Genomic DNA, 26,606 nt, shown 5'->3' with positions numbered 1-26,606 from the left:
TTAGACAAAATTATATATTCACAGCATCGAAATATCAACCATGACTCCAACGAGAGTTGAATGTCAATTTACCTGAGTTTCGATTTTCAATAAGTGTGCTAAATAGAAACGTTTATTGTGCACGAGTTTTGCTAGAGCCCGGGATAAGTGGCATTACTCAAATGATATTCAATTGTGGCACATCGAGTGAAAAATTGGTCCGTACGACATGTTTTAAACTTTATAGCCTACATACATACATATATATGTATGTATACATACATATGTATGTATACATACATATGTATGTATGTATGTATGTATGTATATATTTTAGGTCCGTATTCAAAGTTCGATTTGGACTATAGGGATTTCAGATGATCACACACCTATACTAACTATCTTAAAAAGAAAATTCGGATATGCATTTGTAATAGGAGATTTATGTGCGATTGTACAATGAAATTCGACTTGTGCATCTATGCTAACAATCTTAAAAGGAAAATACGTCTAAACTTTGTAGTAGTAAATTCGTGTGTGATTTGACAGTGAAATTCAACCCACACCACAAGAGGCAGATGGTTATTTCTTACAAGTTAGTTAATCAAGATGCAAAATCTTGCTACAAGAATCATTTTATTAAATCCCTGTTTGATGGCCATTTTTTCTCAAAAACAATATTTTGAATAATGATTATCCGATTAAGCGGGTAATCCTTGCCCCGTTCGAGACGGGTCCCCGCAGGTATTGAGTTTGACGAGTATTTTTGTCATCTCTATTTGGATCCTATAAAATGTGTCTCTAATAAATAGTAATAAATTGTGGCTCATACTATATGATATATTAAAAATATATATATTTGACCAATTTAATTTATAAGTGCCTATTTGACCCCTTTAATTTATTTTATGGTTTACTACATGATCATTTTTAACCACATATTCACATAATAAAATATTTTACACGTATACCAAAAGCTTTTCCTATTTTTTAATCACATGTTCTCCCAAAAATAATATTCAAAACTCAATTTTTTTTTTCAATTAATGAGAATCAAACAAGTTCTGATTTAAGCTGTCCTAGTCCTTTTTTTTTTTTTAAACTATGATCACAAATTATATTACAAAGTATTTCTGTTGTTTTGTCTTTCTCTTGTTTCTCATAGAGCAACTCCAAGAAACATTTTAAATACAAAATACTCTCTATTTTAGAGAATCAATTTTAAAAATAAGTTCTAAGAGATTCTCTATTTTAACTTTTTAAAGTAGAAAGTGTTTGACTCTCCAAATTTAGGAAGTCAAACTCATTTTTTATTCTTAATGTACAATAATTACATTTAATAAATTACAAATTTCAATACTTTACAATTTAAAATTTTCAAATTACATTTAAATTGATTGGTTATTAATACATAAAATAATTATATTTAAATAAAATATATGGAGAAATTATTAAATCTTCATTAGAAGAAAAAATAAAGAACCAAAATAGGGAGCTTGTTGTAGTATATAGAAAAATTACTTTTTAAATTTAAATATACTCTATATTATACATAAAATGCTTTTTATAAATATAGAGTTTTTGGAGCTGCTTTTATAAAATAAAGTTCCAATATTACATGTTAATAGACATGTTCTCAAGAAATTGGAAAATTAAATAAATGGAATAATCAAGGGGTTGCTTGGGATTGATTTTTTACCTTAAAAAATTAATTTTTTTTATCGTTATTTTACCATTTCAGCCATAAAATTTGACTTCTCTCAGAGGTGGCCCCCACCTTTTTTCTAACCGTCATAAAATCAATTCTAAAAATCATTCCCAAATGAAGCCCAAACTTAAAGTACAAAGAGAAAGAAAGGGAGGGAGAAAAATAAAAAATCAAAATTAAAAAAAATCAAAAGAATTAGAACCGCGGCTAAGCACTCATTCGATTTGACTTCCCTTCCCAGAAAAAAAGGGGGAAAAAGGATTGATGATGCAAATTGCTGCATTTATTCAAACGTACGAGTGAGAAAGATCATTTTCGCTTAAATTTTTTTCCCAATTAAACGAAATCTTCAAAGTAGATTACATATAATCCCATGTTTCGGTTGTCTTTATTTCCCCTCATAAATATATATTTCTTATTAATTTTTGTTTCTCCCAAATTATTCATCAGTCTTTCTTTCTCACTTGCCCAAATCGAAAGGTGTGGCCCTTTGCCCTTCTTTTTTTCTTTTTATGATATGATTTTTAAAATTTTTTTTGACGTTGGGTTCTTCCTTTCAAGAAAAAAGTGGGTTCCATTTGTTGTTGAATTTTACTGTTTCTTTCGAAATTTCTGCCTTTTTTTTTTTTTTTGGTCGGGAATGTATGGCTTGAGCAGTGATTTTTGGTGATCATGTTACTTTGAATTTGTTTTTTTTTTTTTATTGATTTTAAGGAATGGGCCTTCCTTTTACTTACTCCTTGATTTCTGGTTTGTTTTAGAATCATGTAAAGTTTATTTTATATTTATTTAAAATTGATGTGGCAACAATATCGTTGATTATATATAGGTATACATGGTTCATCTAACTTCACAGTGATATGTATACTTGTGCTTCTCTGTGTTTATTACATGTTAATGAAAATGCGTTGTGCTATACGTTGTTTCAATTTGCCAAAACCTGTACTCTAGTGCCCATCTGTGAAGGGTCTGTAGCTTAATTCTATTATCCAAGAACGGTGTTATAGTTGTGCTTCAACTCTCAACCTGGGACACAATCAAACACAGTGATAAACCAGAAATTGAACAAAACTCAACACCCAATGGATTAATTTTGTGATAAAGTATCTATTACAGTGAGAATTTAACAGAAATTAAGAAAATAGATTTTGAAGAAAAAGAAAAAGAAACTGAGGTCAGAGAGGAAATGGAAATCATGCACAAATCATTCACCCCATTCTGCCTGTTCTCGTCTACTTTCTTAAGCAGCCACAAGCGTGCTCTCCTAATGCAACTTGATAAAACGTAAAATAGGAGTTGACAACAACAAACGACGTCGTTTCCTTCAGACTTCAAATTTGTAGATGACCATTGGCTGCTTCCTTCTTCTCTCTGTTTCTGGCATTTCTCTTCTTCTTTTCTCCTCAATTCAGCTGTGTTCCATTCTCTTCATAACATCCCTTCCCCTTAAAACAATCTTGTCCCCAAGGTTGGAAGTCTGGGAATTTGGATTGTACATTAGCTGATTCCTCCTAGGTAGCATCCTCAGGGTTAGTTCCTTCATAGTGAACCAGCCATTGGGTGACAGCTAGACCATTCTTGTCAATTAATCTGGTGGATAGTATCTGTAGAGTTTGTCGGTGAAACTGCTGGGGTTCTGATCTGGAAGTTCACAAATTGGCACTTCTTTCCCACCAATTTTTTTCTTCTATAAGGAAACATGGAAAATAGGATGAATTTGATCTGTGGTTGGTAAATCTAGTTTATAGGCCACCTTCCCAAATTTCTGTATCACCTGTTATGGGCCATAATACTTTGCATATAATTTTTTGTTGATCCTCTTAACCAATGTTTGTTGAGCATAAGGATGAAGCTTCAAGTAAACCCAATCTCCAACATTGAATTCCCTTTCACTCCTATGCCTATCTGCATATTGTTTCATCCGTGCTCTAGCTTGAGCATATTCTCCCTAAGTATCTGATTAATTCTATGTCTTTCCTGTAGCACTTCGTCCACTGTGTAACGCTATTTTGTTGGTATGGACCCAGATATCGTATAAAGCTTCAAATGGAGTCATTTTAATGGATGTGTGTAGAGTGGTGTTGTACCACCATTCAGCCATACCAATCCACTTGCTCCAGTGTTTAGGCTGCTTATAAAACATACATTTGAGGTACATCTCTAAGTATTGATTCAGCCTTTCTGTATGCCCATCTGTTTGTGGGTGGTAAGCAGTACTCATTTGTAATTTAACTCCCAACAGCTTGAATAAGCTTTGCCAAAACTCACTTGTGAATATTTTGTCCCTGTTAGTAACAATGCTCTATGGCATTCCATGCAGCTTATGTATGTTGTCTTGGAATAACTTAGCAATAGTTGGAGCTGAGAAGGGGTGAGCCGGAGTTAAGAAATGCACATATTTAGTAAATCTGTCCACTATCACCAGAATAACATTTTTGGCTCCGGAAGTGCGAAGTCCCTTAATGAAATCCACAGATATTTGACTCCAGGCATATTGTGGTTCTGGCAAGGGTTGTAGTAAACCCGGGTAGGCCACATGCTCCCCTTTACATCTTTGGCAAGCGTTCACACTCTAGGACTTCTTGCTTAATTTCTTTGTTCATTCCTGGCCAGAAAAAATATTGCTTACCCCAGTGAATACTAGCCTGTACCCCTGAATGCCCCCCTTCCTGTGATGAATGGATGGCTGCTATCAGTTTTCTTCTCACCTCACCACTTGATCCAATGTAAATCCTAGACTTGTATTTGAGCAATCCATTCAAGAATTGGTAATCTAGCTCTGCATTGTTGTTGAGCAACAACCCAGCAATCTTGCCTTCAGCCTCTTTATCCCCTTGGTAGATGGTTGTCACTTCCCCAATCCACAAAGGAGTAACTTCAGTTATTGCTAAGCACTTAACCCCTTTTCCTTCCCTCCTGGATAGAGCATCTGCTACTTTATTTTCCACTCCTTATACTGTATCTCATAACTAAGCCCCAGAAGTTTGGACAGCCACTTATGTTGCAAGGGAGTAGTGATCCTCTGTTCAAGTAGATACTTGAGTGACTGGTGATCCGTTTTGATGATAAAATGGTGGCCTTCTAAGTAGTGCCTCCACTTCCCAACCGCTATAACTAGAGCTAGTAGCTCTTTCTCATAGATTGATAAACCCAAGTTTTTGTTGTTTATCCCCTTGCTTAGGTAAGCTATTGGCCTTTTGTTTTGCATCAACACTGCTCCCAATCCCCCATAGCAAGCATCAGTTTCCACAATGAATGGAATGGAGAAGTCTGGTAAGGCCAGTACTGGTGTAGAACTTATAGCTCTTCTTAATTCCTGAAAAGCTAATTCAGCAGACTCTCCCCAATTGAAATTCTCTTTCTTCAACAGCTCAGTTAGTGGTTTTGCTATTGCTCCATACCCCCTTACAAACCTCCTTTAATACCCTGTTAGGCCTAAAAAACCCCTTAGTTGTTTGATGTTGGTTGGCTTAGGCCACTCCTGCATTGCCACTATTTTGGAAGGATCCACTGATACTCTTTCTGCAGATATAATATGGCCTAAATACTCTATTCTGGTTTGCCCAAAAGAGCATTTGCTCTCCTTAGCATAAAGCTGGTGTTGCCTTAGAAGTTCCAGTACTACAGCAACATGTTCACAATGGGTTCCGAGGTCTGGACTGTAAACCAGTATATCATCAAAGAAAGCCAGTATAAACTTCCTGAGATGTTGCTTGAATACTTCATTCATTAGACATTGAAAGGTAGCAGGGGCATTTGTAAGTCCAAAAGGCATGACTCTAAACTCATAGAGGCTTTCATCGGTTTTAAAAGCTGTTTTGTGGATGTCTTTCCCTGCCACTCTGATGTGGTGGTATTCAGCCCTCAAATCAATTTTAGTAAACCACTTAGCCCCTTTAATTCACCTAATAGTTCATCAATCAATGACATAGGGTAGTTGTCTTTAATTGTGAGAGTGTTTAGCTGTTTGTAATCAACATAAAACCTTCAGGTTGCATCCTTTTTCTTAACTAGAAGCACAGGAGAAGCATAAGGACTATTGCTAGGCTGCATTATCCCACTTTCCTTCATCTCTTTGACCATTCTCTCAATCCTTGCTTTCTGAATATAGGGGCATCTGTGTCAAAATAATAAATTGTATATCATAAACTGTTCTTCATATTACAAAGGAGAAGACTCTATTTATAGGGCTACAAATAAGCCTAAAAGGAAATAACTCTAAAAGGAAAGATTGTGTATTTATTACACAATCAATTATAAAAAGAAAATAATCCTACACTATTGGAAAACTATCATAGAGAAATATTGATGATATCTATTATTATATTCTACTGACAATCTGTAGGGCATGATCTTGAAAGGTTGGGCTCCTTCTTTTAATGGTGTATGATGGTCATTGAACCTAGTAGGTGGCAGCCCTTTAGGTTCTGAGAAACCATAGGAAATTGATCTACTACACCCTTGAACTCATTGGGGATTACCTCCACTTCTTTCTCAGTAAATTAGCATGGTATCAGAGCCATAGAATCACTTACTCGTGTGTTTGTATTGTGGGTCTGCTCCTTGTTCATCGTCATTGGTGGTCGGGGTCACAGGCATAAATTGCTTCTTAGTTTATAGTAACCTTCGATCGGAGTTCGGGTCTTAGACATCGTCGGTGATAGTGTCTCTGTTATTCCCATCGGCATCTTCGTGTTTTATTTTGGAGGCTTGAGTTTTCTGGTCCATTCAGTACCGTACCTCCTGCGTGAGTTTCTAATTTCATGCGAGGCTAGCCGTTCAGTTACCAGTCGACGCACTTCGTTTGTCTCTCCTCCTCGTCTCAGCGTTCTCTGCTCGCATCTGTGTCATGGGTCTTACTTCAAGTGGGCTGTGAGTATTTGGCAAAAACTTATTTGGGCCTCTGTTGTTGGTTTTGTGTACTGTTTTTAATAGAACTGTTGCTTGGGTTGTGATTGTGGGCACATTCTTGTTGATTGAAAAATTTATTTGGGTTGTTTTTTTTGTTGACTGCAAAAGTTATCTGGATTGTATCTGGATTGTGAGTAATTTTCTACACGGTATCATCATATCAATTGAGAAGAGTGACCATGTTTGCATTCGTTTTACGGGAAAAAATTATTCTTCATGGGCATTTTATTTTCAGCTATTATTTAGGGGTAAAAGCGACCTATGGGGACATATTGATGGATGTATTCCAACTCTTGATAAAGAGAAGGAAAAGGAGAAGTATCTTGCTTGAAAAACAAATAATTCTCAAATTTTGGTTTGGATTATTGGATCTGTTGATACTCAAATTGTTCTTAATTTGAGGCCTTATAAGTCATCTCGTGATATGTGGGAGTCGAAACTATATACTCAAAGCAACAATGCTAGGAGACTTCAGTTGGAGTTTGAATTGGTAAATTTTTCTCAGGACTCTCGCTCCATTGAAGAGTATTATTCTGTTTTTTCCAATCTTTGGACTGAATATACAGATATTATCTATGCTTCGGTTTCACCTGACAGTTTGGCAACTGTCCAAGCTGTACATGAAGTCACTAAGAGGGATTGGTTTCTCATGAAATTGCGAACTGAATTTGAATCCATCAGGTCCAGTCTTATGAATCACGAATCTATCCCAACGCTGGATAGATCTTTGAGTGAGTTGTTGAGGAAGGAACAACATCTTATCACTCGTACCTCTTTGGAACAGCAACAGAATCAACTAGCACTGATTTCACGTGCACATGTGGCTCAAGGGAGATTCAAATCTCGGGATATGTCTAGTGTGCAGTGTTATAGTTGTAAAGGGTTCGGTCACATGACTCTTCAGTGTTCCAAAAAATGTGCAATTATTGCAAGAAGCCTGGACATGTTATTAAGGAGTGTCTTATTCCTCCTTTACGTAAGATCGGAGCAGGTTATGTTGCTGCTGCTACTTTTGCCTCCAATTTTTCTACGCCAGATGCATCCACTCAAGTTTCAACCTCTCCCAGTTCTTTCCAAAATACCATCACTCCTGAAATGATCTAACAAATAGTTATCTCTGCTTTGCCAGCATTAGGCATCTCAGATAATTCATCAACAACCTCTTCGTCTTGGTTATTAGACTCAGATGCTTCTAACCATATCATAATTCTTGATTGCTTAATAATCTTAGACCATATATTAGACCTTTCCATATACATACAGCCGATGGTAATTCACTTCCTATCTCAACTGTGGGTGATATATCTCCAAATTTGTCAAATGTTTTAGTATCTCCTAGTCTATCAACTAACCTTATGTCCATTGGTCAACTTGTTGATGACAATTGTACTGTGTCTTTTTCTTCTTCTGGCTGTCTTGTGCAGGATTAGGTGTCCGAGAGGACGATCATGAGGGGGTCTAAGGAGGGACATCTCTTTCTTGTTTCACTAAAGCCTGTTTCGCATTTTCCCATTATTTGCAATTCCGCTGCTTTTAATATTCTTTATTGGCATAAGAAATTGTGACAACGCAATAATAATGTATTACAACATTTATTAAACTCTGGTTTGCTTGATAATAAAACTTCTGCTTCAGTTTTGTCTATTTCATTTGATTGTGCTTCATGTAAACTTGGTAAGAATAAAATTTTACCGTTTCCTTCTCATGGTTCTCACGCTTCACAAATTTTGATATTGTTCATAGTGATGTATGGGGCATTGTACCTGTTGTATCTCATGCTCATTTTAAATACTTTGTTACTTTTATTAATGATTATAGTCGTTTTACATGGGTTTATTTTCTTCGTGCGAAGAGTGAGGTTTTCTCGGTATTTCAGGCTTTCCTTGCCCTCATTAACAATCAATTTTCTTCCTCAATCAAAATCCTACGATCTGATTCGGGAGACGAATATATGTCTAATGCATTTCAATCTTTCTTACAGACAAAAGATATTATTTCTCAATGATCTTGTCCTTCTACTCCTCAACAAAATGGGGTGGTAGAACGCAAGAATCGTCATCTTCTTGACATGGTTAGAGCTCTTTTGATTGAATCTTTTGTTCCTTCTCGTTTTTGGTGTGAAGCCTTGTCTACCGCTGTTCACCTCATAAATCAATTACCATCTCCCACCCTTGGTAATACTTCTCTGTTTTATAAACTCTTTGGTCATCATCCCACATATTCTCATCTTCGTCCCTTTGACTGTGTTTGCTTTGTCCATTTACCACCACATGAACAGACAAAACTCACACCTCAATCTATTAAGTGTGTTTTTCTGGATATGGTGGGAATCAAAAGGGGTATGTTTGTTATGATCCCACGACACATCGCATTAGGATATCTCGTAATGTTGGATTCTTTGAAAAACAATCTTTCTTCACCTCCGAGGTAGTTAATTCCCCTCCCGTGTTCTCTATCTTGCCTGATTTTCCTACAGGCTCATCTCAGTACAAGCCGGGTCTAGTTTATACTCACAAGCATGTTACACCAATCACTACTGACAAGCCTTCTTCTTAGCCAACTGTCTCTCTAGAACTCTCTGATCCTCTGCCTACGGCATCAGATCCTTCACCAAATGATGCTCCTCCTCCTGTCGCCCTCTGTCGCACTTCTCGTGTTTCTCGACCTCCATATAGGTATGGTTTTTCTTCCCATAGCTCTATATCTGCTACCCTTAACTCTGTTTTCATTCCCTCCTCCTATAGATAAGCTATAGAACAAGAGTGTTGGCAATAAGCAATGAATGCAGAACTTGAGGCTCTACAGGCAAATCAAGCCTGGGAGGTTGTGCCATGTCCCCCAAATGCGGTTCTCTTGAGCAGTATAAGGCACGTTTGGTTTCCTTAGGACATCGTCAGAAGTATGGAATTGATTACGATGAGACATTTGCTCCTATAGCTAAGATGACCGCCGTTCGTCTCTTGTTATCAGTGGCCACTTCTAGGTCTTAGTCTCTACATCAAATGGATGTGAAGAATGCATTCTTACATGGGGACCTCAAGGAAGACATTTATATGAATCTTCCATCTGGCGTGCCTCTTCCCTCTGCTCACTCTGTTTGTAAGCTAAAGCGCTCTTTGTATGGTCTTAAGCAGGTACCTCGAGCATGGTTTGACAAGTTCCGCCGCACTCTTTTGGATTTCTCATTTACTCAGAGTCAATTTGATGTATCTCTGTTTCTTCATAAGAGTAATGCTGGCAGCATTTATTTTGTTGGTATATGTAGATGATATTATTATCTCTGGATCGGATCACACTCTTATTCAAAAGTTTCAACAGCATCCTCACTCGAATTTTCATATGAAAGACCCTGGTTATCTCACTTACTTCTTAGGCTTAGAGGTTTATACTGCACCGCATGGTATTTTCTTGAATCAACATAAGTATATTCCAGATTTGATTATGTTGGCTGAGTTATCTGATGCCTCCTCTGTTGATACTCCGTTATAGCTTAATGTTAAATATCGAAAGAAGAGAGTGATACTCTTCCAGATCCTACTTTATATTGGAAATTGGTGGGTAGTCTCATATGTCTTACTGTCACTCATCCGAATATTTCCTTTGCAGTACATACTGTTAGCAAATTTATGGATGCTTTTCGTCATCTTCATTTGGTAGCTGTTCGTCCCATTATTCGTTATCTTGTTGGGACTTCTTATCGTGTTCTATTCTACCCTCGGCGAACACCTCTTGAGCTCATAGTGATGCTGATTGGGCTGGTTGTCCTGACTCTCGTCGATCTACTATTGGGTGGTATATTTTTTTAGGTGATGCTCCCATTTCTTGGAAATGTAATAAACATAATTGTGTTTCTAAGTTCTTCACTGAGGCTAAATATCACGCTATGTCCACTGCTTGTTCTGAGATTGTGTGGTTGCGTGGTCTTCTTGCAGAACTTGGTATTTCCCAGTCGCAACCCACTCCCCTGCATAGTGAAAATACGAGTGCTATTCAAATTGCAGTTAATCCGGTATACCATGAACGCACCAAACATATTGAAGTCGATTGTCATTACATCAGGGACGCCTATGACTCCAAGGTCATCGATCTACGATATGTTTCCAATAGTCAACAGATCTCAGACATCTTCACAAAATCTCTTACTCGTCTTCGTCATAATTTTCTTGTCAGCAAATTGATGCTTGTGAACTCACCATCATCAATTTGAAAGGGGGGGGGGGGTATTAGAGGCGTGTGATTTAAAATAAATTGAAAGAGAGGAAGAGATGGGGGATCGAGGTAAATTGGCAATCACTGCCTCCCAATTTCAATACCCTTGACTGGTATTGAAACTCCAGGTTCTGCATCTTTCAAACCGGTGGATTACAAACAGCCTTACTAATCGGTTTTTCCCCTCCTGCCACAGTAACTGAGGTAGGTTTTGCTGGCTGTATCTTATAGTTGATACTTTTTACTAACTCTTCGTCAATGAAACTGTGGGTACTCCCACTATCAATCAATATGGATACTTTCCTTTTCTTAATCATCCCTGGTAATCCTATAGTTTTTGCCATGTTGTTTCCAATTAATGCATAGATGGAAATCTCCATCATCTCATCAGATTCACCCTGCCCTTTTTCCCTTCTTTCATCCCTAGGGGGTTCCTCTAATTCTCCCTCTACCTCTTCATCTACTAGTATGAAATTGAGCATCTTATTCTTACAAATATGGCCCTTAGTGTACTTCTCATCACACTTAAAACATAAACCAAGTTCCCTTTTTGTTTGGATATCTGATGGGGTGATTGGTTTGAATTTGAGGGGGTTCAGTATAGGGTATGGATTTAGATGCAGTTTCATTTGGTCTAGTGTTTAGTTGGCTCCATTTAGTAGGTGGAAATGTTTTGAAGGTCTTAGAACCTTTGTTTATAGCTATAATGGTATTTTCTTGCAAAAGGGCAATTTTAAAGGCTTTGGCTAAGGTTGGGGGTTAATTAATCTTAACCATAGATTTGATCTCTTCTTTTAGACCACTGGTGAAAATTGAGATATAATAGGACTCAGGCAAATGGGGAAGAGATATCATCACCTGTGATTTCAATTCTTCAAACTGCTCTTGATACTCTAGAATGGTCCCCTTTTGCCTCAGCTTACTGAAAACTTCTATCACTTCCTCAGCTTTGTTTTCAGCAAATCGCCTGCATAACTCACTTGAACATTTTTCCCACTCAGCATTGGGATTGTTGGAGATGAAACCATATGTCCGCTTTTCCCCTTAAATACATCTCAGCTATTCCCACCTTCAATTCATCAGCCACGATATATTTGGAAATATTTCTGGGCTTTTCTCACCCATTCTCTAGGGCCCTCTCCCCCAAAATAAGGGAAGTCTATTTTAGGTAATTTAGTATCCATTCTGGCCTCCCTAAATCCGCTGGTATTTCCCAGATGACGGTCACTCCCCAGAGGAATATCACTGCTGGTTTGAGATGGAGTACCATATCTTTCTACGTGCTTCTCTTTGTGACCTGCTTTACCCCCATCATATGGGCTAACATGGATACGATAGATTCGTATTTGCTATTCGTTGCCCCCATTAAATGCTCCATTTGGTCCTGCTTAGTGCAGACTACCTTCAACATTTGGTCTGATGATTTGAAAGCCACACCCAAGTCTGATATTTCCTTGTCTAGCTTCCTAAGGTGTTCCGCATTAGATTTACTCCTAGTTTCAGCCATACCCAAGTCACGTTGCTGCTTTGATACCAAATATTATAGTTGAGCTTCAATTCTCAACCTGGGACACAATCAAACACAGTGATGAACTAGAAATTGAACAAAACTCAACACCCAATGGATTAATTTTGTGACGAAGTGTCTGTTACATTAATAATTTAACAGAAATTAAGAAAGTAGATTTTGAAGAAGAAGAAAAAGAAACTGAGGTCAGAGGAAATGGAAATCACGCACAAATCATTCGCCCCCCTTTGCCTCTTCTCATCTAATTTCTTAAACAGCCAAAAGTGTGCTTTCCTAATGCAACTTAATAAACGTAAAATAGGAGTTGACAACAACAAACGACGCCGTTTCCTTCGGACTTCAAATTTGTAGATGACTGTTGGCTGCTTCCTTCTTCTCTTTGTTTCTGGGATTCCTCTTCTTCTTTTCCCCCCAATTCAGCTAAGTTCCCTTCTCTTCGTAACAAACAGTTGTATGTGTAGAAGTAATTGCCCTTGTTCTTGAGATCTTAAACTATCAATAATGCATGTGATTGATTGTATTCATATAAATTCTTTTCATCTATTTGTCATGTTTTATTTTGATGGTTTGAAAGCATTTTGATTAGGTAATTGTTTGTATTGAAGAGGAAAAATAAGCACGATTTGTAATTCATTAATGTGATGAAAAGTCTTTGATCAAATTTCCTTGTTCTCTGGTTGATTTTTTCTTCTTTTGATTATGTGACACTACACCCCTGTTTGTCCCCCATTTTCTAAAAGTCATTTTCCTCATTTTCAACCATACATTTCATGGGACCTTTAACTTTTGTCAACTTTTCAACCACATATTCATCAACTTTTATTAAAATCTATGGAAAATCTAATTTTTAGCTAAACCAAACAAGCGATCCTAGAAGCTGAGGGGTTTTGCAAAACTAAGTATTCATTTGTTTATTTGGAATACAGAATGCGCCTTTCAGTTTAAGCATATTTGATTGCATAACCTGATATCCACATGACATGCTTCAAAATGTGTTTAAGTATCGGAGTTCTATCAATTGAAACATTTTATGTTTTTCTGCATGTTATTGTTGCAAAATCATCTCACTTATCCTAATTAATCCCTTGAATTACTTTTTTTATCATGTAGATGGTACTCAATTTGGACCTCAATTGTCCACCACATGATGAGGATTCTTCCATGAATATCAATACAACGTTGGAGCTTGGACTTCCTTGTGCGCAAATGAGGACATCTTATGAGCCTGATGATGATGACGTAATAATTTGCTCTCCTAGGAGCTTTGCTGACGTAAGAATTCCTTTTACATTCCATTTCAATGCTTTTGTGAAGTCGCAACGTGCAAGTTGTTTATTGATCCACAATTTTATTATAGGCTGTCAACAATTCCAGAAGGAATCGTAGGGTAATAGAGGTGGTTGATGATGAAACTGAATCCCAGAGAGGCAGCTCAGGTTTCTGCTATTTTAACAAAGTTATCTTTTTAATGATATAGAGTCCAGAGATTTTAAAGAATGTCTTTTCTCTTCAATTACTATGAATTTAAATGGAAAGCTTCTTGTTGGTTGTTTATTTTTATATCATAATCTTGTGACATTAAAGTCTAGTTGCACTTTGTCGCAGTACACTGCATTCAAACCTCTCTCTCTTGTTTTACCGTTTGATGATTACATTGACTGAACTTTCTTATCCAGAAATTTATAAAACAAAAAGTGCAGACTAATTTTCAAATATTTGATGCAGGCTTTTTAGGTTTTATTAATTAAACAAATATAAAGAATTACATGCAAGTCGATCGAAAATCTCTATTATTACAGCCCTGAATTTGAATTTTATGATTTTTCAATTTCCCTATGATGACTTTCTTATTCAAATAAACTTTGCAATTTTATAAGTTTGGCAATCTTCGGTAAATTCTTGAACAAAGATACTTTAAAACTGTACCTACTTTTCTATAGTACTAGACCATTTGATATACTATGTGCACAACTTAAGTTTGTCAATAGTTATATGAATAATTATGGCACATTTAATTGTGATATAGCGCTTTCCAAATTGCATCATGTGACTATCAATAATGATTCTTTCCCTAGTGTCAATACATATTTTGAATTGCTTGCATGGATTATAAACATACTCAGCTGTAGTAGTTGTACACTATTGGAGGTTGATTTCTTTTGCATGTCGGACTCCTGACACTATGCATATACTACAGTGAGACAGTCTGGTAATTGTAACAAGCGCCCAAGAATTTCTGCAAAACAGAGAGGTGGTGTGGTTAATTCCAGTGTGTACTTGGAAGATCAAGATTTAGTGGAGGTATTTGATGACCTTATTAATACAGTATCATTGCAATTATTTACATCTGTTGTCTCATTTTTTTTTTATTTTTTATTTTTTCTTTTCGGGTTTAAGTTTTGTTTGCAGCTTGTAATATTTCAATCGTAGATTGACTTTCACTGGAATTTGAAATCAGGGCTTCCTAATTTGAACCAATTATTCCTTTCCCGTGAAGTGAAGGATGTTTCTTTTTGTGCTTTCTGGACATCTCTCATTATAACTTCACTACTAATGCTCATGTTGCCATTTTTTATTGATCAAGAGCCCATCTATCCTTAGTTTTTAATTTTTTTTTTATTTCTTAGATGATATAAGTGATTTCTTAAGAATTAAATATTTTTCCTTTTTAAATGAATTTTAAAATGGTTGATGTTAATCCTTCTGTACGTTTGAATTAATTCTTCACTATGATAGGTGCAGAATTTTTTTGTCCTATAATTCAGAAGGGAGTAAAAGATCGAATAAACTACCTTACAATTGTGCATATGTGCATATTGAAGCAATAAACTCTGACCTGAGTTGTAGAATGCCATGAGCATTAAACCCCCTCACTTGGAGTTTCTTTTGCTAGATCTCAATCTCTAAACAGCAGAACAAATATTGGCCTGCAATAGGAAACACAGCTGTTTTGCTACTGAGAAGATCACCATTCCTTCCATTTCTGTAAAATGCTGCTTATAATTATTCCTCTTAATATTTTGCTTAAGAACTTTTTTCTATCCAAGCCATTGTCAGAGGTTGTCCCACCTAGAATATGTTGAATTGATCTCGTCCATATTGCATTTGGAGGCTGAGAATAACAGAGATAAACCTACCAACCCGAAGAACTTATATCTTAGAATTCTAACTACTTTTCATCAACTTCACTGTACCTGAGCTTTGTTCCACATCTTGCTGAGATAATTCTATATTCTGGAAAGCTATTTTGGTTTTTATTTATCATCTTAACCACTAGAAGTTGGCTATAATATTTTATGGGCTCTCTTTCTCTTGTGGGATAATGTTTAATATAGAATTACATTGTTTGATCTTGTATAAATGTTACGGTTTTATAATTGAATAACATGAAATTGTTTGAGCTCATATAACTCATAAATTTTTTATTGATTATTTGTGCACGCCATGTGGGCAAGTTTATTTTTCAAATTCATTGGTATATCCAGCTCTGGGAATTTAAGCCTTTATTAGGCATCTACATGTGTTTTTGTTGGACTCAACGTTGCTCATTTCCGTGATTCATTTGTTATTCCTTCCTGACGCTTCGTCAATTGTGATGCCTCAGTTATCCCAGCCCGTTCCACAGCCAAAACCACCAACATTTAGTTGCCCAGTTTGCATGGAACCAATTGTTGAAGTAACGTCAACCAAATGTGGCCATGTCTTCTGTAAAAAGTGTATCGTTGCAGCAATTGAAATTCAGCACAAATGTCCTACATGTAGGCGGAAACTTAAAAAGAAAGACGTTATCAGGATCTACCTTCCAAATGCTCAATAATTGAACTCTATGCCCATGGCGCCGTATTCTGTGAGTGTGCCCTCTAATTTCTTGAATTATATTTTTCAAAGTGGTGATTTCTGAATATTGAAATCCAGTTACCTTTATCTGTTTTTGAATTCGGGTTTTGGTTAAAATAATAATTTAGCAAAATTCACCAACCTCTTCTTGGTGCAGGATATCTCAAGGTATGTAGTGACGATTCTTCATTTATCTGAGCCACTATGTTGCCTCTTCAAGTCAAGATGTGCTTCTTGGCAGGTTGATATTTCTTCATTGGTTTCCATTGGCATTTCACCATATGAACTCAACATTTTAAGAACTTGGTTTTGAGGGAACTTTGTTTTGTTTCTCTCTAAGTGGAGGGGGTGTTTGAATCTAGGCAATTACCTTCTATGAAATTTTCTTCCCATCTCCACTGAGAGACGTGGTCATTGGCTAATAGTTCATTTTGACTACAGAAGCTTGTGCAATGAGCTTCTAGTTTCAGGTTTCCAATATTACTTTCTTAAGAAATTTGTCTATTGAATGACTTTGTGACAAAGTTGTGTTAATGAATGAGGATTTTTTTGGTACATTGTTAATTTTTGGTCTCTGTAATTTTCTACATCTAGGGAGACGATGCTGGCTATCGAGAATGTTTAGCTTTACTTGTAGTTGTAGAGAAAATCTCAAGTTTCACTAGTTCGGTCGACCGAACTTTTCTAAAATCCGGTAAGTTTATGAAAAATGAGGAATCTGGTATTCTCGATTTCAATACCGTATAGGCCTTTTGTTCGGTAAGATGATATATAATAGCAAGTTACAGTCGTACAACTAATTGGATAGTAACAGAATGAACAACAAATCAACTATTGAATTTACTGCAATAAATAACAGAACGAATAATTGAAATTGCAGGAAATGAAATTTCAAACCAAAGCCTGTGTTACATACAGTTTCCTTAAAACAGATTTACCTTCTCTCCGTCCGTGCTTGAGGTTTAAAACGAGTGTCCATTTTCCAGGATACAACGGTAAAATCAGTAGTTTTCAAGCATTGCAGAAATCATTTCGACGAACTGAACTAGTGCCTGAACTACACCACCACCAAGATAGAAATGCAGAAAAGACAACTCTATGCAAATGAATTTCTTGTGTATTCTAAATTTGAAAGCTTTTGCTTTGGTGTATTGAAATGAGGAAAATGAGCCACTATTTATAGGCTAGGCTACCGTTAATGGCAATGACCTTTGGAGTTTCTCATTTTTTTCTTATGTGGGACAAATTCATTTTCCTCACATAAACTCCTTTTTGAGTGGCACACTTTAAGTCTCAATTTCTCATTCACCCGAGCATCATCTTTGGTAAGTAAGCATATGATTTTGATGTACTTACGGAGAACACAAATCAACTTTCATCTTCCAAATTGAACAACCGGGTCCTACTCAAAATTCGTGCCAAAGTCGGCCCATAACTCAATTTTTTTTTTCCAACAATCCCCCACATGAATAAAAATTGGGAGCGATTTATGAATGTAACACATGACGACTTGGTGATATAGTTCAACAGTTGAAACCTGTATAGAATAGGTAGGTGTTACCCTTTGAACCTTTCCTTGTGAAGCATATTTACTTCACTAACTGACCAGTAGACGTGATGTCCTTGAACTGTTCTGCCATTTATCTAAACGATGATACACTTCACACAGGATTCTTCCTAACACATTTCAGTTCTCATTATTATGTTCGTTTTGACCATGAACATACGCCTGGTTCTGTGAGAGCTCACAAGAATTGCACCCCACACAATTCCCTTAGAAGCGGCCCCACTTCTCTCTTACATAGGTGATTTCTTATTACAAGTAACCCGCATTACTTGGCTCGATTTTCGACGCATAAGAATTATTAAAAGCCTATTGCTTATCCTCCATCTTTACGGGCATCACTGTCGCATCACAGGAATGGGCAGGAGGTGATATCCCCCACAGTGATTCTATCAAGTCTTTACAATTAGGTTGTCCCTTCGAACCTAGATCTTGGGATCTCTAGTCAATTAGGTTGGGTTTTCCTTTGTATTAACTTATCCATTCAAGGGTTTAAGTCTCATTCCTATCGATGATTTCTCAACTAAGTCTCTATTCTTTGGTTAGCGGATCCGCAATGTTATCCTTTGACTTTACATAATCAATAGTGATAACTCCAGTTGAGAGTAGTTGCCTAATGGTATTATGTCTATGACGTATATGTCTAGACTTACCATTATACATGCTGCTTTGTGCCCTTCCAATTGTCAATTGACTATCACAATATATGCAAATTGTTGGCACAGACTTTGACCATCTTGGAATATCCTCTAAGAAGTTACGTAGCCACTCAGCCTCTTCACCACTTTTATCTAGAGCTATAAGCTCAGATTCCATAGTGGATCTGACTATCACTGTTTGTTTAGAAGATTTCCATGATATAGCTGCACCTGTCAATGTGAACACAAATCCACTCATGGACTTTGAGTTTTTTATGTCGGATATCCAATTAGCATCACTATATCCTTCAATGACCACTGAATATCTGCTATAGTGCAGTCCAAAATTACGAGTATATCTCAAGTACCTTAGTACTCTTATTATTCCTTTCCAGTGATCAGCTCTTGGATTACTCGTGTATCTACTCAACTTGCTCACTGTGTAGGCTATGTCTAGTCTTGTACAACTCATCAAATACATCAGCCTTCCAATAATTCTCAAGTATTCTACTTGAAACACACTTTCACCTTTGTTCTTAGATAAATGTTGACTCGTATCTATCGGGGTTCTAGCCATTTCAGTATCATCCTTACTGAACTTTTCTAGGATTTTGTCTACATAATGTGACTGGCTTAGAACAAGACCATCCGATGTTCTTGGAATTTTGATTCCAAGTATAACATCTACTAGACCCATGTCTTTTATGTTAAATCTCGAATTTAACATGATTTTAGTGGATTTGATCACCTTATCATTGCTGCCAACAATAAGCATGTCATCAACGTAAAGACATAAAATGACATAGCCATTTTCAGTGTCTTTAACGTAAACACATTTATCACACTCGTTGATCTTAAATCCACTCTCCATCATGACACTGTCAAATTTCTCATGCCATTGTTTTGGTGCTTGTTTCAAGCCATACAATGACTTCATCAATTTACACACTTTCTTTTCCTGCCCTGGAGACGAAAACCTTTCGGGTTGTTCCATATAGATTTCTTTATCTAAGTCTCCGTTCAAGAAAGCAATCTTAACATCCATTTGATGTACATCAAGATTTCGCAAAACAGCAATCGCAAGTATCATTCTAATGGATGTTATTCTCGTTACTGGAGAATATGTATCAAAGTAATCAAGGACTCCCCGTTGTCGGTAACCTTTTATTACCAACCTGGCCTTATACTTTTCAATAGTTCCATCTGCTTTCATATTTCGTTTGAAAATCCACTTATAGCCTAGTGGTTTACTTCCTGGTGGAAGATCCACTAGCTCCCATGTATGATTTTGCAGGATAGAATCTATTTCACTTTTAATGACATTTTTCCATTGAGGTCCTTCCAAGGAGTTTACAACCTCTTGATAGCTTTGAGGTTCACTTTCTAACATATAGGTCAGAAAATTCGGACCATAAGATTTTTCTGTCCTTTCCCTTTTGCTACGTTTAGGTTCAACCTCAACCTCCTCTTCTGGATCTTGGTCCTGACTATGTTCAGTCATAGTCTCATACATCTGTTTAGAAGAACTTGTCTCTTCTTCGGACCTGCATGGAAACACATGTTCAAAGAACGAAGCGTTATTCGACTCCATTATCGTGTTTTTGTATATATCTTGGATTTTAGATTCATACACGAGAAATCGATAAGCACTACTGTTATGTGCATATCCAATGAATATGCAGTCTACAGTTTTCAGGCCTATCTTCACCTTCTTTGGTGTTGAGACAGCCACTTTAGCAAGACACCCTCACACTCGTAAGTATTTATACGAAGGCGTTCTTCCTTTCCATAACTCATAAGAGGTCCTCTCCATTTTCTTTCGGGATACCTTATCCAAAAGGTAATTTGCTGATAACACAGCATCCCCCCACATGTTCTGAGGTAATCCAGAACTTACTAGCATCGCATTCATCATCTCCTTTAAGGTGCAATTTTTCCTTTCAACAACACCATTTTGTTGTGGTAAATACGGTGCAATGGTTTCATGTATGATTCCGTGTAGTGTACAGAATTCAGCAAACGGTGCTTCATACTCACCATCTCGATCGCTTCTTAGCACCTTAATTTTCTTGTTAAGTTGATTTTCAATTTCATTCTTATAGAGAACAAATTTCTCTATCGCTTCATCCTTGCTTTTTATCAAATACACATAACAGTATTTCGTCCTATTGTCGACAAAAGTAATGAAAGACTTGTTGTCACCTCTTGTTTGTACAAATTTTAAATCACATATATCACTGTGAATTAAATCAAGTGATTCCGTATTTCGTTCAATTGACTTAAAGGACGACCTAGTCAATTTCGTTTCAACACAAGTCTCACACTTATGTTTGGAATCAACATGGAATCTGGTATGCATTTCAAGTTAACTAGCCTACGTAAAGTATCATAGTTAACGTGTCCTAGTCTACCATGCCACACATTGGAAGACTCAAGCAACTAAACAAAAGCATTCACTTTATTATTCATTTTTTGTTTAACAACCATTACATTGAGTTTAAATATTCCATCGGAAACATAACCTTTCCTGACAAAATTCCACTTTTCGACAAGATGACCTTGTCTGACTCAAACACAATGTGGAAACCATGCTTATTCAAAAGCGATCCGGACACAAGGTTCTTACAAATTTTCGGCACATACAGCACGTTGTTGAGAGTCAGCTCTTTTCCCGAAGTCATCTTCAAAACCACTTTTCCTTGGCCCTTAATTTCAGAAGTTGTTGAATTTCCCATGAACAACTTCTCTCCATTCTCAACTGCTTCAAAAGCAGTAAATAACTCTTTATCAGAGCACGCATGTCTCGTAGCTCCGGTGTCAATCCACCATTCTTTTGGGTTAGAACCCAACTTCAGAAATTACTGCTGCGAGACTCATCTCCGACACATCATGTGCCATGTAGTCAACCACATTTGCTTCTTTCTTCTTCTTTGGCAATCTGTACTCCGAAGATTTGTGGCCTACTTTGTCACAGTTGAAGCGCTTCCCTTGAAATTTCTTCTTAGGAATGCCCCCTTTTGGTCCCAGGTTGATTCATTTTCCACCGAATGGCCTAGCTTTGATTTTGTAGTTCTTACTACCTTGACCATGTTCAACAATATTGGCCTTAGCCGCACCAGGATTGAACTACTTCTTTTCAGAACTCTTGTTGTCTTCTTCAATTCTAAGTCTAACAATCAGTTTTTCAACGTTCATTTCCTTTCGCTTGTGTTTCAGATAATTCTTGAAATCTTTCCACGCGGGAGGCAATTTTTCAATGATTGCAGCCACTTGGAAAGTTTCACTTTTTGGAGTCCACCATCTTATAGTCCAAGAATCAACCGACGATAAATTTCTTAGCCCCGGCATCCTCAGTCTTATATTTCCGATCCAAAGACTCCCACAACTCCTTAGTAGTTTTCATGGTGCTATACACGTTGTATAGCTAATCTGCCAAACTGTTCATGACGTAATTCCGGCATAAGAAGTCCGAGTGGTTCCAAGCATCAACAACACTAATTGCTTGAACATCCACCTCACCCTCTTGGAGTTTTGGAGCACTTTCAATTAAGAATCTCGCAAGATTCAAGGTGGTCAGATAGAACAGCATTTTCTGCGCCCCTCTTGAAATTCAAGCCGTTGAATTTCTCCGGCTTTTTTCCATGGTTAACTGGTACATTAACCGGATCATTAGCCACATGTTGGCTCACAACACGACTTGGCACTTAAGCCATAGTCTGAGCCATAACAGAGCTAGGCCCTGCAGCCATAGTTGCACCCATAGCCGAACTAGGCCCTGTACCCATAGTAGAACCCACAGCTTGAGTTTGGGTACCTATAGCTTGGGACACATCCATGTTGGTGGAACCGGTTGCCATTTCGTCGTCCGAAAGAACCAAACAACAAATTAGTTTCCACAATATAACAAATATAATAAACTAATCAGTTCAGAAATAATTAATATAGGAAACCAATTTTTCTTTTCTGAAAATTTGTTTTAAGCTTGTAGGGAAAATCTCAAGTTTCACCAGTTCGATCGACCGAACTTTTCTGAAATCCGGTAAGTTTATGAAAAATGAGGAATCTGGTATTCTCGATTTCAATACCGTATATGCCTTTTGTCCGGTAAGATGATATATAACAGCAAGTTACAGTCGTACAACTAATTGGATAATAACAGAATGAACAACAAATCAACTATTGAATTTACTGCAATAACTAACAGAACGAATAATTGAAATTGCAGGAAATGAAATTTTAAACCGAGGTCTGTGTTACACACAGTTTCCTTAAAACAGATTCGCCCCCTCTCCGTCCGTGCTTGAGGTTTAAAACGAGCGTCCGTTTCCCAGGATACAACGGTAAAATCAGTAGCTTCTGAGCACTGCAGAAACCACTCTGGCGAACTGAACTAGTGCTTGAACTACACCACCACCAAGACAGAAATGCAAAAAAGATAGAACTCTATGCAAATGAATTTCTTGTGTATTCTAAACTTGAAAGCTTTTGCTTTGGTATATTGAAAAGAGGAAAATGAGCCACCACTTATAGGCTAGGCTACTATTAATGGCAATGACCTTTGGAATTTCTCATCTTTTTCCTATGTGGGACAAATTCATTTTCCCCACATAAACTCCCTTTTGGGTGGCACACTTTGAGCCTCAATTTCTCATTCACCCGGGCATCATCTTTGGCAAGTAAGTATATGATTTTGATGTACTCACGGAGAAGAACACAAATCAACTTTCATCTTCCAAATTGAACAACCGGGTCCCACTCAAAACTTGTGCCAAAGTTGGCCCATAACTCAGTTTTTTTTTCCCAATAGTAGTTTTGTCACAGTTAAACCTTATAACAAAGGATTCGAGATCAGTACTATTTCCTAGAGAATCTTGCCACCTTTTTTTGGCCGAGTTGGTCCTTCGTGGTAGCTGATGGATAGAGGTGGCTATTGTTGGGGATTTACTTATTATGCGTAGTTGAAAATAAAACAGATTTTAATTCTCATCAATGATTTACTTTGTGTTTAGATAAAAATTGTAATAAAAGTTATACATTTTTCTAGATTTGTAAATTCTACTTTTCCTTTGTTTTAGCAACTTTGATCTACCACCCATAACTGTCTAATTGTCCAACCTCCAATGAAATTTCACTCAGGGAACAAAATTATAGGGAACTAGAGTTTTTTCCTTCCTGTGCTAGCGAGAATGAAAATTCTCTACAAATTGAAAATTCTATTCACTTATTTATATAAGCCCAAATAGGTTTGGCCTGACCTCGTCCAATATTTAATTAATCCATTTAATTAAATTTGGTCCGCGAATTAATTAATCCAATTAATCAATTCAGGCATATAAATAAGCAACCCAATTAATTAATTTATCCAACACTTGTCAAATTAATTAATTGATAAATTACTATCTTCTCGTTCTTCTTTTGTGTGCAACCCATCAGGTTCTTAATCACGATGTCTAATGACATGAAATATTGTTTTGATCTAATAAAAAATGATAAATTAAAACACACTTTTAATTTACCACCAATTCACGTTCGCCGTTTTAGATTGATATCTAGCAATTGTTTAGGCAATATGCGTGACAGAAAATGTCACATGGTATAATAAGACAAACTCGTTCGTTTACCGTAAAATTATAATCTTCTCGTCAATATGATTCGATCAATTACGAGATATGGAAGTGTGTCAATCCCAATTATGGATCATATTTTTTATTCCACTATTAACTCAATATAAATCGAAAACTCATTTTCAACTTCTGAATACACTTTGGCTAAGGATTTCATTATTGACTTAATTAAAATGTAGATCATATTCTCTTACTATCTAAAAGTAATGAATCATCTATTGATCATTCACAATCTTCATACGATTCTTAACATACCCGAACGATTTATTATTAGCGGCCCTTGGCAGAGCAACATCCAACATCGCAAAAATATGACTATCCTCATATAAGGCACTATGATGATCTTAAGTTAAATGACCAATTTCACTACTGAATATTAGAGATTAAATACTGACACTCAGATAGTTATCAATGTAAAATTTTTCAGTGGGTCTCCAATGTTTTGTTATATAACAAAATATCCATGTGTTCATTTAAGTATCTCCACACTTTAACTTGTGAGATTAGCTACTTAACAAGTAAGAAATGTTACACGTGGTGATCTATCCGTATCTCGTTATTACTTATAATCATAGATTATTTAAGATCTGATTATACATAATTTGTATCTCATAATTACAATTTATTGTGATTAAAAAATTACTAAAACTTGAATTTGCAGACTTTATTATTTAATATTATTCATTAGAATATTGATTTAAATAAATAATATATCTTGCCAAAAATAAAATGTATTAAACATATTAAAAGTGTTCACAACCTAAATTGATTGGATCTATGTTATAACACTTACAAGCTCTCATTTGTATTAGATCCAATCACTCATGTATCTAATATCATAAGCATCCACATGACGATCGTATTTTTGTTGTGATAATGGCTTCGTCAATGGATATCTAATTGTCTCTTTTGGATATCCTACGAATATGTATTTATCAGATTAGCCTCAAACTTATTTGATTCATTTCGCTTCACATAAGCGTCACAGCCCCAAACTTTCATATAAGATAAGTTGTGTCTTTCCTTTCCACAACTTGTATGGCGTTTTGTTGACCGATTTAGATGGGACACGAATTTGTGTAGCACGCAACAATTAGTACACGACCCAAAATGATTTTGGGGTGTTTTGTTGACCGATTTAGTTAGTACACGAATTTGTGTAGCACGCAGCAATTAGTCTATTGCAAGAGAATCCCATTCTCTTTTAGATAATCTAAAAATTCTTCTTTTAAATATTCTCCACCCCGATCTGATCTTAGCGTGAGAATATTTTTACTTTTCTGTTTCTTTATTTTAAGTTTGAATTCCTTGAACTTTTCAAGTGCTTCATACTTGAACTTCATCAGATATACATAACTATATCTAGAATGATCGTCAATAAATGTGATGAAGTGAAACCACCTCTAGCGGTGATTGACATGGATCTATATACATTAGTATGTATTAGTCATAGTAATTCTACAGCCCTTTCTCTTTTTCCCATAAAAGGAAATTTATTCATTTTGCCTAATAGAAATGACTCGCACTTGTCAAATGATTCAAAATAAGTTGACCCCAAGAATCCATCTTTATGTAACTTAGAAATGCATTTGTCGTTGATATAATGCATTTGTCGTTGATATAACCCAGTCTGCAATGCCAGAGATAGGTATTATTTAGATTGTCACTTTAATGCCTTTCACTTTCTATACTCATAATAGATGACTCATATCAAGAATATAAATCTCATTTTGCAACACACCATAATCATAAAAGATCTCATATTTATAAAACGAACAACAATTGTTCTTAACATTAATAGAAAAATCATTCATGTCCAAACATGAAACAGAAATAATATTTTTAGTAATGGTGGAAACAAAATAGTAAATTTTTAATTATAATACTAAGCTTGAAGACAATGGTAAGAAGTATGTCCCTACAGTTAATGTAGCAACTCTTGCTCCATTATCCACGTGCAAGTCAACTTTTATTTTCTACAATGGTCTACTTTTCTTTAGTCCCTGCATATTTATATAAATATGAGATCTACATCTGGTATTTAATACCCAAGAAGCTAACTAAGTAGACATATTAACCTCGATAACAAAAGTACCTGAAGTAGAAGTTTCAGAAGACTTCTTTCCCTTAAAGCTTGAGAAATAAGCCTTGCAGTTCCTCTTCTAATGACATTTGACTCCACAGTGATAGCATAGGTCATCAAACTTGGTATTGTCCTCGCTTGTTTTGACTGTTTTGTTATTATTCTTAGCCTTCCTGGATGTTTTCTTGAAACTTCATTTGGTCTTTCTCTTAGTGCCCTTGGAGGATTAAATAGCTAAGATATGCCCAGTACTAGTTTTGACATTAGGCTCGACAGTCTTAAGCATATTAAATGATTCAGGAAATGTGCATTCGATCTTATTCATGTTAAAGTTCATGATGAATTGTGAATAACTCTCTGACAAAGATTGTAGATCCAAGTCAATACTTAGTTTGTGATCCATGATAAAACCCAATTGGGCTAATTTCTCAATGAAGTCAATCATCTTCAGCACATGAACACTGACTGAAGATCCTTCTACCATTTTACACCGATATAGTTGTTTGGAGGTCTCATATCTCTCCT

At 36.3% G+C, this 26,606-nt stretch overlaps 1 protein-coding gene across 3 annotated transcripts; it reads left to right on the top strand.

Moving 5' to 3' along the window:
• Positions 1–1,986: 1,986 nt before the first annotated feature.
• LOC111369587 (LON peptidase N-terminal domain and RING finger protein 3-like) lies at positions 1,987–16,736 on the top strand. Of its 3 annotated transcripts, none has more exons than XM_022991170.1 (6): positions 1,987–2,167; positions 13,446–13,607; positions 13,693–13,771; positions 14,533–14,636; positions 15,940–16,182; positions 16,330–16,736. In XM_022991170.1, the coding sequence occupies exons 2-5, from the start codon at positions 13,446–13,448 to the stop codon at positions 16,150–16,152; spliced, it is 558 nt and encodes a 185-aa protein (XP_022846938.1). In that variant the 5' UTR covers positions 1,987–2,167; the 3' UTR covers positions 16,153–16,182; positions 16,330–16,736. The 3 variants fall into 3 exon arrangements, with proteins under 3 accessions (XP_022846938.1, XP_022846939.1, XP_022846937.1); XM_022991171.1 differs by lacking the exon at positions 1,987–2,167 and adding an exon at positions 2,247–2,516; XM_022991169.1 differs by lacking the exon at positions 1,987–2,167 and adding an exon at positions 2,583–7,088.
• The last annotated feature ends 9,870 nt before the right edge of the window (positions 16,737–26,606 follow it).

Source organism: Olea europaea, chromosome 20, assembly GCF_002742605.1.
Source record: "Olea europaea var. sylvestris chromosome 20, O_europaea_v1, whole genome shotgun sequence".
NCBI classification, from domain to species: Eukaryota; Viridiplantae; Streptophyta; class Magnoliopsida; order Lamiales; family Oleaceae; genus Olea; species Olea europaea.
This window is presented reverse-complemented; position numbering and strand designations above follow the sequence as displayed.

Excerpts from the sequence above, each read along its gene's own strand:
- LOC111369587 (XM_022991169.1), top strand. The coding sequence starts at position 7,023 with ATGTGGGAGTCGAAACTATATACTCAAAGCAACAATGCTAGGAGACTT. Across the intron at positions 7,089-13,445 it reads TTCAGTTGGAGTTTGAATTG|ATGGTACTCAATTTGGACCT; the intron begins GTAAATTTTTCT and ends TTTATCATGTAG. Across the intron at positions 13,608-13,692 it reads CTCCTAGGAGCTTTGCTGAC|GCTGTCAACAATTCCAGAAG; the intron begins GTAAGAATTCCT and ends ATTTTATTATAG.